The sequence below is a fragment of the Hyposmocoma kahamanoa genome, unplaced genomic scaffold, assembly GCF_003589595.1.
Source record: "Hyposmocoma kahamanoa isolate Upper Pololo Valley unplaced genomic scaffold, ASM358959v1 88, whole genome shotgun sequence".
Lineage (NCBI taxonomy): Eukaryota > Metazoa > Arthropoda > Insecta > Lepidoptera > Cosmopterigidae > Hyposmocoma > Hyposmocoma kahamanoa.
This window is the reverse complement of record NW_020654466.1, coordinates 10,883,925-10,902,069: the sequence shown is the minus strand read 5'-3', so window position 1 is coordinate 10,902,069 and position 18,145 is coordinate 10,883,925. Positions and strand designations below refer to the sequence as shown.

The 18,145-nt window shown below is 34.9% G+C and overlaps 3 protein-coding genes across 4 annotated transcripts in view; all 3 read left to right on the top strand.

The window, feature by feature from the left end:
- Window positions 1–644: 644 nt before the first annotated feature.
- On the top strand, window positions 645–9,767 carry LOC113235604 (bifunctional coenzyme A synthase). Of its 2 annotated transcripts, XM_026471371.1 has the most exons (12): window positions 645–887; window positions 1,259–1,273; window positions 1,380–1,552; window positions 1,797–1,980; window positions 2,214–2,402; window positions 3,351–3,499; window positions 3,792–3,989; window positions 4,328–4,416; window positions 4,737–4,902; window positions 5,886–6,068; window positions 6,990–7,216; window positions 9,402–9,767. In XM_026471371.1, the coding sequence occupies exons 1-11, from the start codon at window positions 797–799 to the stop codon at window positions 7,203–7,205; spliced, it is 1,653 nt and encodes a 550-aa protein (XP_026327156.1). In that variant the 5' UTR covers window positions 645–796; the 3' UTR covers window positions 7,206–7,216; window positions 9,402–9,767. The 2 variants fall into 2 exon arrangements, with proteins under 2 accessions (XP_026327156.1, XP_026327157.1); XM_026471372.1 differs by lacking the exons at window positions 1,259–1,273; window positions 9,402–9,767 and having other exon boundaries at window positions 6,990–7,756.
- On the top strand, window positions 9,404–14,637 carry LOC113235933. Its single transcript, XM_026471854.1, has 3 exons — window positions 9,404–9,478; window positions 12,774–14,562; window positions 14,621–14,637. The coding sequence occupies exons 1-3, from the start codon at window positions 9,404–9,406 to the stop codon at window positions 14,635–14,637; spliced, it is 1,881 nt and encodes a 626-aa protein (XP_026327639.1).
- A 1,191-nt stretch (window positions 14,638–15,828) lies between these two features.
- LOC113235997 (serine/threonine-protein kinase S6KL) overlaps window positions 15,829–18,145 on the top strand; it is a 95,262-nt gene continuing 92,945 nt past the window's right edge. The window contains exons 1-3 of the mRNA XM_026471921.1: window positions 15,829–15,969; window positions 16,162–16,274; window positions 16,690–16,918. Of these exons, the coding sequence (XP_026327706.1) occupies window positions 15,880–15,969; window positions 16,162–16,274; window positions 16,690–16,918 (432 nt within the window). The 5' untranslated portion in view covers window positions 15,829–15,879. The remainder of the gene's footprint in view (window positions 15,970–16,161; window positions 16,275–16,689; window positions 16,919–18,145) is intronic.

Here is an 18,145-nt window from a genome sequence, read left to right as displayed (position 1 = left end):
TTCATCATCTAAATCTCCGGCATTCGTGAACCGATTTTGATTATTCTTTTTTCTGATACTAAACTACTAAACTTTGATACTAAACACGACCTGAATAAATGAAACTCAAAACATATTATACACAAATACTAAAAATTAATTCGTGTAAAAACTATGTCTGCATAAACCCGCCATTTTCTTTTTCGTTTTTAATATTCTGAAGCAGGTAGCAACATGCAGGCAGCGAAGCTACTATAAAAAAAATTTATGTCAAAATTAGCTTTTTTGTCGCGATAATAATTGTCGTTGGTCTGATAGAAAACCATCCTTATTGTGTACATTATGTGTATATTATGGTTCTATTCGTAGTCAGAGAAACCTATGGTCATATTATACTCCTATTTCATTTTAAAAAAGAATATATTAAATTATCGAGAAATTTAACCATAAGGTTATCAAACAAGTTCGGGGGTTGTGTTTATAAATTTTATCAGAAAAATCTTGTAACATTCGCAAAAGTTTTCCTTTGTATTTAGGTAATTTACATTATTTCATAATCGTTTAATAATATCACACGTAAATTAATTGATAAACAACTTCATTCTGTCAACATAAACTGTACTCCTAAATCACATTTATAATAAAGCTTTATTTGACTGCTTGGCCCTGTTACATTAAACGGGTAGTGTTTCAATTGAAAATGTTAAATGGCATGGTTGTTGTTCAGCAGGCTGTACAATAAGTAACTACATTTACTGATAACTGATAAGCATTGCTACGCAAAGCCTGTACATAACCTTTGGACCATGATTTTGCTATGTTCAAAATCGTACTAGGTGTGCCACTTACTGTGCTAGTACTTTCAGTGGTGTTGCCTTGGTTTTTTGTGATGAACCCTCCCTCTGCAGGTAGGTTTTATATTTAAAAACCTGCATGGTATGTTCCGTTTTTGGTGTAAACTTTCGGTGCGCACTGTACACTTTGGTTGATTGCAATGTATGTACACTTATTTACCTAAATAAGACGTGGAAGGAAAGGGTAGCGAGACTTTCTGTGAACTAAATGCTATACAACTAAAACTAAATTCATCCTTTTTGTATACATATTTTCAATACCTCTGTATTTTGGTACTATCATTGAAAAACACTAGTAAATTTGTGTTATTAAAACATATATTTTTAAGTAGTGTTAAAATACATTTACTATATATTGATGAGAACTGTGTTATTAATAGAATGCCCATTCAAAATAGCATTTATAATGAAATGGGATATTGCAGGTATAGCCAGACATAGTAAGTGTTGGAAGATTTATATATTGCTATATAATCTCTACAGTGTTACTCTGTATTTACATAAATGGTACAGTATATATATATATATATTAATAAAAACTTGCAGAGATGCCAATGGCGAACAGTGGACTAATATTTGTTTCGAGTGCAGCTAAAGTGCATAATGTTTGCCAGAAAGTCAGTAGATTAGTGCAAAAGGTGCTGTATATAAAAATTAACAGCAGTTCTGAGACTGCTTTGTCTTTGATCAGCAGACAGATTGCACAAGTTTATTCTAAGGTAAAATATTTTTGCTCTTGCTTAGGTTTAAACTATTTGAATTTCTTAAAATCGTGTGAGTTTTGCATCTTGTCGCATCTGCACATTTTAATATGCAGGCAGTTTTCAAACAGTTTCTCTAAAGACGAACTCTTTGAAAACTGCAGACTTATTTCCTGAATAACTATAACTTAATATGTATATATAAAAAAAAACAAAAAGATTCCCCGACATTTGAGGTGGTACACCATACACTCTTTATCAGGCCACACACTACTGCAACAATTTGGATGTAAGACTAATGCTGAAACCTAATGAGCCTATGAAGAATTTGAAGACAAGTCAACCTATAGACTTGATTCTCTATGACAGTGAGCTAACTAAAGATATAGACAAGCTCAAACATACTGTCGTCACGCTGAGTAGTGATTATAAGCTACATTATTTGGGTGAGTTTGGTATTGATTTTACATGATAAAATACTTACTTTCATATGTGCATACTAAGTATATAAGTATGTTTAACAATAATATTAAAATGTTCGTATTATGTACACTGCCAACATCATCCTTTTGTCTGTTCAGGTTTTCTTTAATATTGTCCACTTTACATAAGTTATGAATTGTTAGAAGTCTGACATTCTAACATTTAACAGTCATTACTTTAAAAAACTTTTAAACAGGTACTTCTCTAGAATCAATTGGTGAAGATGTGGCCAATGACCAGCAGCCTGTGAAACAGTATGAGTATGTGGCGCTAGGAGGCACTTTCGACCGCCTGCACAATGGACATAAAATACTCTTATCTCAGGCTGTGTTACGGTCTACCAAACATCTAACTGTCGGGGTTACTGATGTTAACATGATACAATGTAAGACATTTATATCTTATGAATCGCATCAATCAATCAATTTTTTTACAAACATGGTGGTAAACATGTAAAAAATTTGTGAAGAAGTGGCATTCGATAATCCTAATTTCATTTATTGATATTCAGATAGTCATTGTTTATCATAGTTTTATATTTTTAATAATAATAACAATTTGCCATACAACCACAGTAATTAACATCTCAAACTGGGAAACTCCTGGGAATTCCTTGGGAATTCCCTATACTAAGAGTGCCACAGCAATGGATTTCAATTCAGAGCGCTACCCAGAACACCCAATCAAAATCCAATTTTGGAAAAGTTAATTTCCTAAATTGGACCTACAAGGTCGTCACATTATACCATCAAAAGTGTCTTTGATTTGATTCCGTTTTTGCCAATTACTGAGTTCAATTTTCCTATTATTTGTTTAACACTAATAGTTTTTTAATTCATAATTTTCATAAATTTTCACAATTCATAATTTAAAAAAATGAATAAATAATAAAGATATTTTTATTTCATTTTTACAGGGTAATTAAGTATGTTAAAAAAAACCTTGATTCTAGACATTTTTGATGTGTGTAATAATAATAAATGCTTAATTGAAGGTAATATAGGTATATACCTATATTTTTAACACAAAACACATGCACGACTCTAAATTTCATGTATGTTAATGATGTAAATAACTCATTTTCGTCAACATTTTGAGTTACGTTCACGTGTTGTAAAGGACGATTGCGTGACGTAGAACCGCGCTAGTACCTATTTGTAATACATGTGATACCCTTTCTGTATTTCATACTTTCGATACAAAGCTAATGAATTGAAAAAGATATAATAGGTAACAGATTTAAATGGACCTGACTGTAGCATGCATCAAACCTATACTTTTGATTGTTTAATAATTTATGACTAAATACTAAATAATTTATCGTGTATTACAGCTAAAAAGCTATGGGAATTAATTGAACCAGTTGAAAAGAGGATAGCAGCAGTGCTTGAATTTGTAATAGATATTAATCCAGATTTAGAATATTGTGTACTTCCTATTCAAGATATATATGGACCCACAAAAGACGATCCTAAATATCAGGCAAGTTATGCTTTGAGCGAATTAGTTGGTTATTTAACAATTTTTTTTTGGGTATTGCATCCAGGAAAGTAATGTAATGGTACTATACTAGTGATAATCATTTAGTGAATAACCACGAAAGTCTTAAAATCTATAAAAAAAAATCTATAATGTAATGGTTTTTAAAAGTTATGTATAACTTGGTACTTGGTGCAACGGGCTGGTATCCGCAATTCGACGACAAAGCGCCTATTTTGCGTGTAAGTTATGTATAATTAGCGAATAATATTTTATTTTATGCAATTTTTGACAGATGTTAGTGGTAAGTGAAGAAACAATCAAAGGTGGTGTGAAAGTAAATGAGAAAAGAGTAGAAAATGGTATTCCTAAACTAGACACGTATGTGATTGGGTTGGCAACGGACGCGCAGCAGTCTGCTGAAGAAGAGACTAAAGTCAGCTCCAGTAATCAGAGGATGCGACTTTTGGGTACTATACTTAGGCCACCCGTGGTAAGCAAAAGCATAAGTACATATTACCTTTGAGTAGCAGTAGAGCTCCTTGTAAAAGAGTTCATCCAGGGAAGTACTGTCTTACTTATTTCTGCCGCCAAGCAGTAATGTCAGTATTACTGCGTTCCGGTTTTGAAGGGTAAGGGTCCTGATGAAATTACAGGCACATGGGACTTGTCAACTTATGTCTCAGGATGACGGACCCAGCGGCAGTGCCACTGCAACTGTTATGAACAGGCGCACGATTTAATCGTCCCGTCACTTGATATTAAAAAAAACTAGTATTGTTTGTCGTGACTAATATACAATAATAAACTTAATTATTATACATTTTTCAGCCAAACCCTAAAATTCCAGAATGGCCCTATGTAATCGGCTTGGCAGGCGGTATTGCGAGTGGAAAAAGCAACATTGCGGAAAAGTTGAAGTTAGTTTTTTACAATTGGTCTTTTCTTTCCAAATAAATAAATTTTGGTCCTTTACTTTTAAGCAACATTACGAGTGTCACGTCGCTTTTTCTCTCACTTAGATCATTATCAACTTCCTGCTTCTTTTTGTCTTCTGTAAGAATTCAGATTTAGTTTCAGTCATAGCTCGCATTTTCAAAGACTTGTCTAAAAAAACCAAACTATATCTCTCTTCGGATCTTTTAGATTCATAACTATGACACATTCGTTTTTTTTACTTTTACTTTACTATATTTATAACTTCATCAACATTATTATTAATGAAAATATTTACCTATAGTGCGAAAGGCGCAGCTATAGTGAACTGCGATTTCATAGCGCACGATCTGTACAAGCCAGGTCTGCCGCTCAATCAGACAATTGCCGAGACTTTTGGTACCCATGTGATCGCAGAAAACGGAGATGTTGACCGCAAGAAGTTGGGGAGCATTGTTTTTGGGGATAAGGTGGGTAATTCGCTTATCAAGGTCAATGTTGGCATTCAACATTTGATAGACAGTATATTGTTTCCCACCATTTTCCCACCTATACATTAGGGACGTACATTGGTATGTACAAACATTTGCAACTTGTATGAATGCTCTGTGGTGTGTCGAGGTAGTAAGGTAAGAAGTTGCTTTGGAGGCGCTAGACCCTTTTTTAGCCAACTTACACTGCTATTTCATGCTGTTTGTTTCTTTATTTGCTAACAAGGTTGTCTCAAAGAGATCGCTTCCAGCTATAAGGCCACGTTTGCCCACATTACTTTAAGTTGTCTATGTACCGTTTTTGGATTTTGAATGTGCGAGCAATAAAGATCTATCTATCTATTTATAACATTATGTTCACAACATATTTTTATCTTATTTAAGTTAGGTATTCTACCACAGTCTAACCAATTTTGTTCTTTGCACTGTAGTTCTACACTGTAAAAACAACAATTATAAGAGTGTTGACGGCAATCTCAAATGTTATATCTAATAGTAATAAAAGCACTGTTCGAATGCTATAATATTTCAGATTCACAGTGGTCGTGTTAACCCGTTTCGAAAATTCGAGAAAAAAGCTCATTCATTTCTTTTACTTTTTACTGCAATTAATTTTACAAGCTTACCAACATCTAAAATTATTAAAAATAATGTTCTAATCACCGCCTTCGCGCTGTGGGCCACCGTAGGACGCTACCGGTAGTAAAAGCTAACGACGATCGAAATGTAGCATTCAGACCGCGCTGTTGCTATTGGATATAAAACATTCATGCGTTGAGGGCTTTATTTCATACATCTTCTCATGGTACCCTTTTAAGGGTTCGAACACAATTACTGAAAAGGAACCCTTTTATATCGACTTCGGTGTCTGACTGACATACACGGCTGCGTTTCTCGGAAACTACTATTGCTTTAATTAATTTTGTTTCTTAGACAGAAGCTTACAAAGATTTTTTTTTAAGGAACAACTTGAGAAGCTGAATCAGATCTTGTGGCCAGCTATCTTGGAGGAAGCTCAAAGGCGCATTCGTGCACTTGGAGAACAGGGTTTCCGTGTGGTAGTGATGGAAGCTGCTGTAGTGGTGCGCGCTCATTGGTACAATTACTGCCATCAGCTTTGGTCCGTTATCATTCCTCCTAACGAGGTGAGGCATCATATTTTTACCTCTTTTTTCAAGCGCCTTTTCTCGTGACTATTTACAATATAGCGAAAAGGCCTTACCTGACGCGGTGTGAAGATGGTCTTCGACCAATGTTAATTCCGCGTGTCTAACTTATGTAGCTTTGTTATGCTGTTAGCCAGACCAAGACAAAAGCTGTCAAATTAGAATGTAGCACTGTGGCTGAATTAGACGAATCTGCTTTTAAAATCTTTACCTTCCTTAATTTTTGGTGTTCCGTAGCCAAAATGGGCAAAACGGAACTTTGTATATTTGTCTGTTTGCATAGATTCAAATGAAAAGTGTTTTGTTTAGTGACGTTACGAGGATAAATCATTTTGGGGTATCTCACCATTACAGAAAACTAAAGAATAAAATATATTGTTTCGCATCCCCTATTGAATAGGTCGCACTAGGATGGGTGCCCAAAAATATAACAATCCTTTAGGCTGGGATTTGTAAAACGAACTTTGATTTCAACTAAGCTAAATGACTATCTGAACAAGTTTTTCGTATTATATATATTTTTTTTAATTTATAAAATACCTACTTTGCCTAAGTTTAAGCAAGAAATCACGAGTAAATTCGAAGTTTATTTTAAATTCTTGCTTACACTTAGGGCAAAAATAGGCGGAAAATTGCTTAGCTCGCCATTTTTGTTTAGTCCAAGTCAAAGTCCGTTTTATAAAACTCAGCCTTAGTGGTTTTGTCTCTTTTTATCTAGGTGAATATTTAGCGAATATTGTAATTATAGATATACTTAAATGAAAATGCATAAGGTAGTATTTGGTGTTGCGATCGTCTCAGTTATTTATTAGTTAATGTATGTATGTAACCCTCAGCTGAGGTGCGTCAGACGTGCCCCTGGTCGGTTTTGAATTAATGATACATTACTTTTTTTGTCAGGCAATAAAGAGACTTCAGAAGCGTAATAATCTAACAGAAGAAGAAGCAAGGCACCGGTTAGAAGCACAGCCTACAAATTTAGAACAAGTGGCACACGCCAACGTCGTATTCAGCCCGTTTTGGAGTTATGAATACACGCAGCAACAAGTCGACAAGGCTTGGGATAATTTACAGCAGTACTTGAATGAACGGAAGGGTGATACTGCCAAGTTGTGAATATTGTCTTGGTAAGTAAAGGTGCAACAGGGCAACAATCTGTGGATACATACATCGGACTAGATTGAGAAGACGGTGGGTACCCTGAGCAAACCGCTTGCAAGTGGTACCGTTTTCTCATCTACAACACGTACACATACGTTATAATTTAATAAGCAGAGAAGAGCAAGGTATTTAAATAAGCAGTTTCTGATATTCACAAAATGAATAGATGCCAAAATATCTACTAACACTATGACCCAGCACCCAATAACAAGACGGCATGACAGCAGGGGGTTTTTATGTGACGCATAGAAACATACTTCAATGTTGTTACATTACAGTTGAATTTTTAATGATAATGGTCGTAGCTTTGAAAACAAAGCTGCGTCAAGCTTAGGGATAGCGAGTAGGCAATCGCCGTCACGCCTCGATAAAAACCTTCGGGATGCTTCGGCAGGCTTTTGCGTTTAGGCTCGGCGCTCAATGACGGCACGGGACGGCAAGTAGTTAATATACCTTAACATTGCGACATTATAGTTGCAATTTCAATGATAATGATAGTAACTGCAAAATAATGTAACTAACAAAATAATGTAATGTAACTAACTATAGACCCATCTCTAAATTGTGTGTTTTGTCTAAGGTGATGGAAAAAATTGTTTATACTCAAGTTTATTCGGCTTTGAAAAACTCATTTAGTCATACTCAACATGGCTTCCTTCGGAAAAGGTCTACAGTATCAAATCTAGTATTGTTAAATGAATACGTCTCCTCGTCTATGGACAAAGGATACCAAGTGGATGTCATCTATACTGATTACAGTAAAGCATTTGATAGAATTGATCATGTTATCCTTTTGACTAAACTTTCCAAAATTGGTATCAGAGGTGATCTTTTGCGGTGGTTCTCTTCATATATTAATAACAGATCTCAAGCGGTAGTCGTTAATAATTATATATCCAGTTGGGTTACTATACCTAGCGGTGTGCCACAAGGTTCATTATTAGGGCCGCTGCTTTTTAATATTTTTGTTAACGACATTGGTGATTGCTTTCGCTTCTCTAATCTGCTGAGCTTCGCAGATGATATGAAAATATATGCCAAGATTTCTTCAGTTGATGACGCTACTGCTCTTCAATCTGATTTATCTCGTCTTGATGACTACTGTGTTAGCAATAAGCTGGACCTTAACCCCTCTAAATGTTTCTCAATGACTTTTTCGCGTAAGTTTGATAATATATGTACCTCGTATAGCTTGAGAAACATTAATCTTCAACATAAGATAATGATGAAAGATCTAGGGGTCATTCATGATTCTAAGCTAATTTTTGATACTCATATAGATGCTATTGTTTCTCAAGCTATTAAGTCACTTGGATTCATAATACGGAATTCAGTTAGTTTCTCAAGACCTAAAACTTTCCGAATATTGTATTGTGCGTATGTACGTAGTAAATTGGAATATGCCTCCCAAATTTGGAATCCATGTTATCAAATTTATGTAGACAGAGTTGAACGAGTCCAGAAAAAATTTATGAAAATCTTGTGTTATAAAATGGGCAAGTCTTTTAATTCAATCGAATATCTACGTCTTTGTAAGGATCAACACATATTGCCTCTTATTACTCGCCGGAATATTGCTGATTTAGTGTATTTGTTTAACATCATAAATGGTGATGTCGACTGTCCCGAATTACTGAGTAGTATTGTGTTTAATATACCTACGCGTTCCATGAGATACTATCGTCCTGTTGCGGTTCCGCTGGCGAGGACTAAATATAGACAAAACAGTTTTCTGTATAGGGCTTGCAAGAATTTAAACGATGTGTTGAGCAGGATTGGACTTGATATTGACATTTTCAATTCTAATTCGAACTCATTAAAGCGTAAACTTGTGGACGCGTTTGTTTAACGGGTGATCATTTCGTGGCGCAGGTATTGGGATATATGTGGTTTGCATTGCGTACATGCATGCATATGTATATATGTGTGTATGTGTGTATGTACATATATGTAGATATATATATAAGTATATATTAAGTTTATTTGTTGTGACTACTTTCTAAGTGCTCATTGTTTAGTTATTATGTTATTATAAGCGAAAACCTTTAATTGGCTGTAATGTATTTGTTGATGTTTTTTAATTTTTTGTAAAGCTGTTGGTTTTCCATGAATAAATAAATAAATAAATAAATAAAGCTGCGGTATGCTTAGGGATGCAGGCAGCCTCCGGAATGCCTCGGCAGCCTTCGAGATACTTCGGCAACCGTCGGGCAGCTTCAGACGGCCAAGTGCGACTATGCGGGGCGAAGCGAGTCACGCACGGCAAGACTGATCTGAAGAGAGACTAGCAGGCGCGAGCACGATGTCGCGATGGAATGCTTCGGCATGGCTAACGACTCTTAGGCATGCCATAATACGTAATATATTATATATATTTGCCATCAGTGTGCGCTTGCATGTAGTGGGCGCCGGGCCTTAATGTTAACGACATAACGTCGTATCGTAACATTATGCTTCGGCATGCCTAAGGGTATCGCTGAATATTTGCCGTCAGTGTGCGCTCACACGTAGGGATGCCGAATTAACCCTTGCTGTACCGCCCCGCCAATGGGCGCCGAACCTATTGGTTGTTTAGATATCACTTATGTTCTCTGCTTTTCACCTAGAACAATTCCGACATCTATCCACACGATTGTATGTTGTATGAATGTATGATGTATGAATCAGATTTTAGGTATCGCTTTAGAAGCGCGGTGGTACTCTGTTCATATACATTGGTTGTCTAGTTGGAGCATGACGTCCATTACTCATGTTTTGTCGACGCGGTTTAATGTTAGATGACATTGTAAAAGAATTGCGATAAATATATTTTAACATCAATCCCATGACGACAAAGGAAATTATTCGTAAAAAGTAGTGAAACTACTCTTTCGTTGTATACTATGCTTTTTGGTTATATAATATGCAACGGTTACGGTTACAGCTCGCTAGTAAATACCCCGCTTTCCGGTGTATGAATGCCTTTTTTTGTTTATACTATTGGTAAAGGAAGACTGCGTATGTATGCACAAGTACCTAAGTACTGGCAATGTATTATAGGTATCTAATTCATGTGAATAAGTAAAAAATATATATTAAAATATTATTGTTGTTTTATAGTTATTTGTAACATATTGTTGATGTTTAATAAATATATTTTTTTACAGAGGATTGCTTTTCAATTAAATTTTTATTGACTTTAGTCACCTACCTATTTCAAATATATTCTTATGGTCTGTTTTTTTTGATGACGGAGTAAAATGACAGTTTATTGTGCGAAAGCGTTGCGCGCTTGCGAGCAGCCAGTGATTGCAGTCGATAAATATTCTATCGACTATCGACTGACAATTGGTCACGCTTATGGAATAAATAGCCGAACTTGTTTCATTTGAATCGTCCTAGACCTCATTCATCCAATAACTGAGTACAGGTTCATTTGAATTGTCAGTTTTTTGTAAGTTCATGCATATGTATATCTGTATTTAGAAATATGTTTACGAAAAATGCAAAGAGTAGACATATTTTAAACTTTTTCATTTTAATTCAATATAGATAATCAAATCCAGATATTCTTGTTAAAATGTATACGAATAATAATTGATCTCGATACGAGTAGGCCAACTGTCAAGATAAGAATAAACAAGGTAATAACGCAATTAGAAATCATAAGAACATCATAACATCCACAATTCAATCATTTTTGGCAAAATTTTATCTTTCTCAATCTTTCGATAAAACTCGCAACTACATAACTATTTAAAATTTTATGAAAACTGGCAACCCTACAAATGTCGTTTTACTCTGTCTTCAAAAAAGACAGACTATAGTTCTTTAGGAAATGAAACTATTTTTCCGGATTTAAATCGCGTATATATGTTTTTTCAAACGTCGACCATTTTAGACCAGGCAGCTATTTATGGTTTACTTCCGTACGATAAACAGATATGGAAAAATTATTAAAGTAAAATCAGACTAACCGATGATGTGAAACAATACCATGGATATATTTACAGGTGCCTGTCATATTTGCACACAAAAGTAGCAAAATATGGCATTTTCCATTACATACAGATTTTCGAGGTTTTGCGCAAGATAGTTGACACTACCTGTATACTAAATCTATGGTTGACACGACCTTAAACGTAAAAGTGAAAATGAAGTCCTGAGCTCAAAGTATGCGGAACTTCGCGTTCTGTTGGCATACGTGTCACGCCCACTAAGCACTTCTGCCGTATTTACACGAAATCTTTCAATACATATTGAAGTAGTAGGTACTTACAGGAAACAATTTTCTGGAACTACACGAAGTAAATAATATAATATTGTACAGGGTCAAGAACACGACGCTTAAGATTTAATTTGAACTCTACGCCGGTTACGATTAGAACGGTCGAAAGTTAAAAGCTCGATGTGCTCTTGACTGTACGTAGCTTATTATTGATTCCACTATTATGATGTTACTAAATGGAATTTTTTATCAAATATGATACTTATCTGAAATGAGATTGATTCCTGCATATTGATGACGCTTTCTATAAACAGGCCAGTATTTTGTTTCCATATTTATTTCATCGCTACTAGCCATTTGGTAAGCAGCAACATGAATTGGGCTATACTAATATGTACGGGGCTATGGCTTCAATTTGTTAACGCAAATATTACTCATTTTCTTGAAAAAGATACGAGGGACCGGAAGCTGGAGATGCTCGTGAGTATTGCGTTATTTTATGAACAAGAAGGTCTATATTCCACTGTCACCATATTTGAGTATTTGACTAATCAACTGAAAGTACCTAGTCATTTAGTTAGTTCTAATCGCAAAAGACAAGGTTTAGTCAGTCCGTGTCGTTTCAAATTTACAAGGATGCTTTACTGCCCGCGTTGGAACTATTTTACTGTTCTCGAGCTCCAGAACCACACTCCTACTTTAGAACTTATTGCACCCAAAAATTCACGTGTTCTAGTAGCAAAATTATTAATATATGTATATAAATTACAATTAGTAAATCTACGAATGTGTGAGTTAGACCCTGTTCGTCAGCACTTCCCGTTTCAGTATTGGCAGCAGCGCAAAACTATATAGCCGCATAGCCTGAGCAATGCTTTTGCGTGATATAATCGACAGCAAATTCTTGTAATTAAATTCTATGTTGGGTTATGTAACCCTAAAAGTTAATACCTATAGAAAATTATATACTTAAAGGAGTTCGATTTTTACTACGGAACTCAGCCTAGTTCATGTCGAGCCGTAGCTAGCCATTTAGACAATTTTAAATAAATCCTATACAAATCAAATACTACCCCTAAAAGTGTTTAGTTTAGCTATAGGTACATGTACCTAGTACAATAAAATATAAACACAATAAGTAGGTTAGACAAGTGATATCGCTGTTTCTTCATACTGTGATCACACTACGCAGCCCTCACAGGTGTGATATCGATACAGTCAAAATATGAATGCGTGCTTACAAGTGGGGTTCACGTCAAGAGCGCTAACGTATTTTTTTTAAATAACTTCCCTATTCATTGTGTATAATGTTATAGACAGATATCATCAAATTCAACGTGAAAGCAAATGGCTGGAAGAATATTCTCTTCGTGGGACGTTTACCAGATCCCGTATACGACATTGCCAAACACCTGCAGCTCACCTTCTCCGTTATCGACCCGGATGCTGAAACCCCAGAGTTACAAGCAGACGTTCAGCCCTATGCTTCAAAAATTGTAATAATTAATTGTAAAGACTTCGAAGTCCTGGAAGACTCCCTTGGAGAAGCAATCAGTTCTCCATACTGGAACCCTCACGCACAACTTATTCTATACTATCATACGAGAGTAACAAATGAAAATGCGAAAATATTTTTCATTTTCTGGTTTTATATGATCGTTAATGCCGTTATAGTACAGTACGACGATTCTAAAGAGTTATTACTCATTTCCTATTACAACCCATATGTAAGCGAAAACAACAAATTTGAAAATATGCACGGATGTTGGAAAACTACTAAAGTTGGGAGACCGGTTGTTGGATACAAACAGAGCTTTGTCTGTGAGGAAGATTGTCATAACATTACATTGCACTCAAAACTAAGAGCCTTACATTTAGGGACTTGTATTGGCTACAACACTCATTATATAAGATATGGTGACATTCGTTTATTGAGACAACTTAACGTTTTCAAAGATATAAGTAAAGATTTGCGAGGATACGTGATGAAAACCAACGGTTTTGAAGTACTGCCCTTTCTAGAAATAAACGAGGAGAGCGACGGAAGTTACAGTTTAGGCTCTAGAGATGGACTGGTGTGGAAAACATTGTCTGAACTTATGAATTTCACTATCAACTTTGATGCGTGCAAAGACATTTTAAAGAAACCATTTAACTATAAACTTTATATAGAGCTCACATTTTCATTCGCCGCAAGACAAGCAGACCTTTTTATTTGTCCTGTTTACCAGTTCGATCTAGTTTTCATAAAGGTAGATTTGAGCTGTGAGTATAAGGCTAGTGGAGTATGCATTCTTTCACATCGTTCTAATTTTGAAACAGTTTTGTTCGACGTAAAGCTATTCCAACAGAATAGCACGCTTATTATACAATTTGTAGTTTGCTTTCTTTGCATTTGGCTTACTTTCTACATCCACAATGTCGCAAAAGGACTGTGGAGCTTCGATCAATTCGGTAAAGATTTTATCAATACTATAAGAAATGTTTTGTCCATCGGTTTGTACAAACCACCTATGCAACGATCTTTCAGAATGTTTTTGATTATTTCCATATGGTGTTTTTTTATATTGAACTTTAGTATTCAAGCTACCATCGTTTCTTTTTTTAGTGCTTATAAACGTGGGAAAGATGTAGACACATTTGAAGATGTTTTAGAAAAAGGGTACGCGATCGAAGCTTTGGTTTCTCCGGACATGATTTTACCTGACACAGAAGATCTTTACAGAAAAATCAATTCTCGCGTTAAACCTCTCATGAACATGTTTGATTGTGTCGATAGATTGGCCAATGATAGCGAAAGGTTCTGTCTCATAGACTGTTCGACGGGACTTTACCTTGAGAGGAACAGATTAAATGAAAAGGGCGTTCAGTATTTACACGTAGCCAGGAAAAATAGAATGCACAGTAATTATCTATCTCTAGTACTTCACGAAAATTCACCCTTAACAGCTAGGATTAATAAATACCTACGTTGGTTTGTCGAAGTGGGCCTGATACAAAAATGGGAACAATACAGATTTACTGAAATAAAAGAAGACTTTCCAGTAAAGCCGCTGAGCATGAAAGATATGTTAGGCATTTTCGAATGTTTTTATTTACTTCTTGGTTTAAGTTTTACAATGTTTATATCAGAAGTAACAATTAAAACTTTTATTCGACTCAGGCGATGGTCGGCAATGAAAATAACTCGCTGGAAGCGAACAAGGATCGCTAAAAGAAAATTGAATCTGGATAAAAAAGTTGGAAAATTTAAATTAGAAAATGTATCAACTCAAACTCTCTAAACTTCAATTAGCTGTTCCTTTCGTTCTCCTTTCTGATAATGTCGCCGTGTAGTAGTTTTTTTAAGCTAAACTTGTACAGAATCACCTATTTCGGTTCCCATACGATGTTGAGTCCTATAATAGGCATTCCTTCTTATCTTACGGGATTTAAATTGTTATATAGGGATTTGTGCGAAGTTGGTTATTTGGATAACATACTGCCCTTAATACATCGAGTATATAACCAGAAATAGAGACGAAATGTCATTTCAGTCCATTAGGGCTATGTTTCAGTCAGTCGAAATGTTTGAAAACTATTCTGCCATATGACAACTGCGCTCCGATTGGCTAGCCCGAGTTCGAAACAATTGACGGGTGTCGTCAACTGTTTTACTTCAAATCGACCAGTTAACTTGAGCTTTGCTATAATGGACTAAAATTGCAAAATTACATATTTAATATTTAATTACCGATGAAATGTGATTCCGTTTGTTTTTTAATTAGATATTTTGCTGTTTTTCCCACACCACCGAACAGAACAGCACGGCATTGTTAGAGATATTATCTTTATTACAATAAATACAGAATATTTTTTGGAATATGCAGAGACGTACACACATGTCATTATTTGGCCTGTCTATATTTCAGTGCAAACGAGAGTTGATAGATATCTATAAGATCTATCTATAAGAGCTGTATCGCTAATGTGATACCAGGAATATATGGCCCTTTTTTCGTCTCTATTTCTGGTTATATACTCGATGCCTTAAAATGACCAATATAAGTATTTAAATAAATTGTAATGTTGATATGTAATAAAAAGGGATATTAAATCTAAATAGTTGAACAAAACTGAAAGCGTAGGTATTCTAAGCACAAAACTTGTTTAGATTTAACGTTTACCCAAAGAGTACAATACCTATTGATAAAATATTGTTACGCGTACTATCCGCAAAAAGCCAAGAAAACGCAAGAAAAAAAAACATTTCTTTGACGTTTGTTTTTGTTTGTGTCTTGCTAGCTCTAGCTTGTCTGTTGCTTGTAGTTGTTTATGGTGGTTTGTGGTTCGAATTATCTCACAAATAAATCTGGAAAATTAGAAACACAGTTCTAGCACACTAACAATTGGGTCATGACAAAACGGTATTGAGTGAATTTAATGGGAAATTCGCATAACAAAAGCATCCAGAACCGTAGCCACAAGCAATCTACGCAGTCAGACCGCGGCGGCCAAGCGTTCACAAGTCAGGTAAATGATGAAACGCAAACTTGCTAATGTCATTCTCAGCTGAACATACGTAATATTTTGCTAGTTGTAGCTTGAAAATCCTTTGTTCAGTTACTTTGTGTGTTTGGTGTTGTGTGGAGACAGTTGTGCCAGTTTTGTAGTGTTTGACTGCTCTTTGTTACGGAAGTAATGCGAGTTAATTTGTGTGTGTAGTTCAGCATATCGCATTTCGTGGGCAACCTGAGCGGGCGGTCGCTGGCGAGTGTCGCGAGCAACCAGTCGGTGTACAGCGCATCGCGGCCTTGGTCTCGGGTTTCCCGACGAAGGTCAGTGCTTAGCCCTTGCCTTCATAAACATAACAAACATTGTTTTCATTTTAAACCTCCGTCATAAGTATCTACTTATATCTTAATACTACTCTCCATGATTTGCAATTTCATGTGAAGTTTGTACAGCATGTGGTTTTTTTTTTTTAATAAAAAGACTATTCTTTTTTTACTGATACACAAGTGTGACATCTTGCCTTTCTCATTTTTTATTTTTATTAATTATCTATGAAAAAACAGGTGAATCATAATTATTATACCTTTTGGAGTCCACATGGTAATTTTCTATTTTTAGTTATTATCCCAAAAGTTGAACATTTCAAACAAACTTATGCACTGTCTTGGGATAACAAATAGTAAAGTAGAAATAGAACAATTTTGTAATCAAAATCAATAAACTAGTTAAACATTTTAGGTGGAATGATACAACTTTAAGGAACCCTCTTGAAGCCAGCAAAACAGCTTGGCCAGTCACTCATCAGGAGTCTTTATTTCTTCCCGAATTTCCCATCACAAGTGACCTACTTCAGAAAGATTTTGAAATTGTAGAAACTATAGCTAAAGGTGCATTTGGAGAGGTTTATAAAGTGAACAAAGTCAGTGAAGGCAAAGAGTATGCACTGAAAGTTCTTAGTAAATCCCAGGTGAGTATTTTTGTGTTTTATTTTAACTAGAATCTGACCCAAGTGAACCCAACATTATACTAAATGTTGAGTTTGTTGGCTTCACAATTGGCTAATTGTACTGCTATTGTATTAGCTAGTTGTAACTGGGTATTAGTGGCATATTCCATTTATATGGTTGCTGAGTGTGTATAATTTGGATGTAATATTTCTGGAGAATGAAATAAAATACACGGTATATAATTTTGTTAGCACACATTGTTTATAATTAGCATTATTTATTAGAGATACCTTTTTTAGATGTTACCATTCTATTTTTAACATATTTAAAGAAATGATTTATTTGAAAGAAGAAATGATAAATTTCCTTTAAAATAAGAAATTAAAATGCATAACTTAGGTTTATCTCTCTGGGTTAAGGTATTTAAATTAATGTGTTGCTTTATTTTATAATGTCTTTGTTACATTTTATAGAATTGTTACTCTAGTATTGACATTAGTCTTTTGATTTTTACCCAGAATTAATATATAGGCTTTTAGCATCAGCACAAAAAATGTAATGCAATTAATGTAGTGACATATTCCATAGATATTCAAAAAGTTTCTCAAGTTTCATCTATTTCCACTAATGCTAAACTGCCTTCAGATTTCTTAGTTTTCGGTGTCAACAGTGTCAGAATAAGTCAACGTGCAATATAATATAATCTCAGTACAGAGTAGTAAAAAACTGATCTTGAAATTCATTCATCCCCTAGTTTGCCAGCCTTAGAGGTGGAACATTTTCTTCACATTTAAATAGGACCACTATGGAGGTACCCTCTTTCCAACAAAAAAAGAATCAAACAGGCAGTTGAATTGAGAACCTCTTCCTTTTTTGTGAAGTCGGTTAAAAAGAAAATACAAATGAATAGTATGTAAATATGTCAAATGAATCTGTCATACATTGCTCGTACTGATATTTATTATACAAAATTATCAAGAACACATGAAAAATTACCAATCATACACCTGAGTAAAAACAATAATAATCAAAAACCAAAATAGTCAAGAACATATGACACATAAAATACAAATTATAAGAAACATGCATTCCAAGTTTACTTGTGAAATAGCCTATATTAACATTTTCATCTGAAAGTCTGTAACAGTTCAGGTATTCCATGTTATAGTTACAGCATATTTAAAGTAATCCTAGGAACAGCCAAAGACATAGATTTCTTAAGTTAGAGATCCCTATCATGTAGTTGC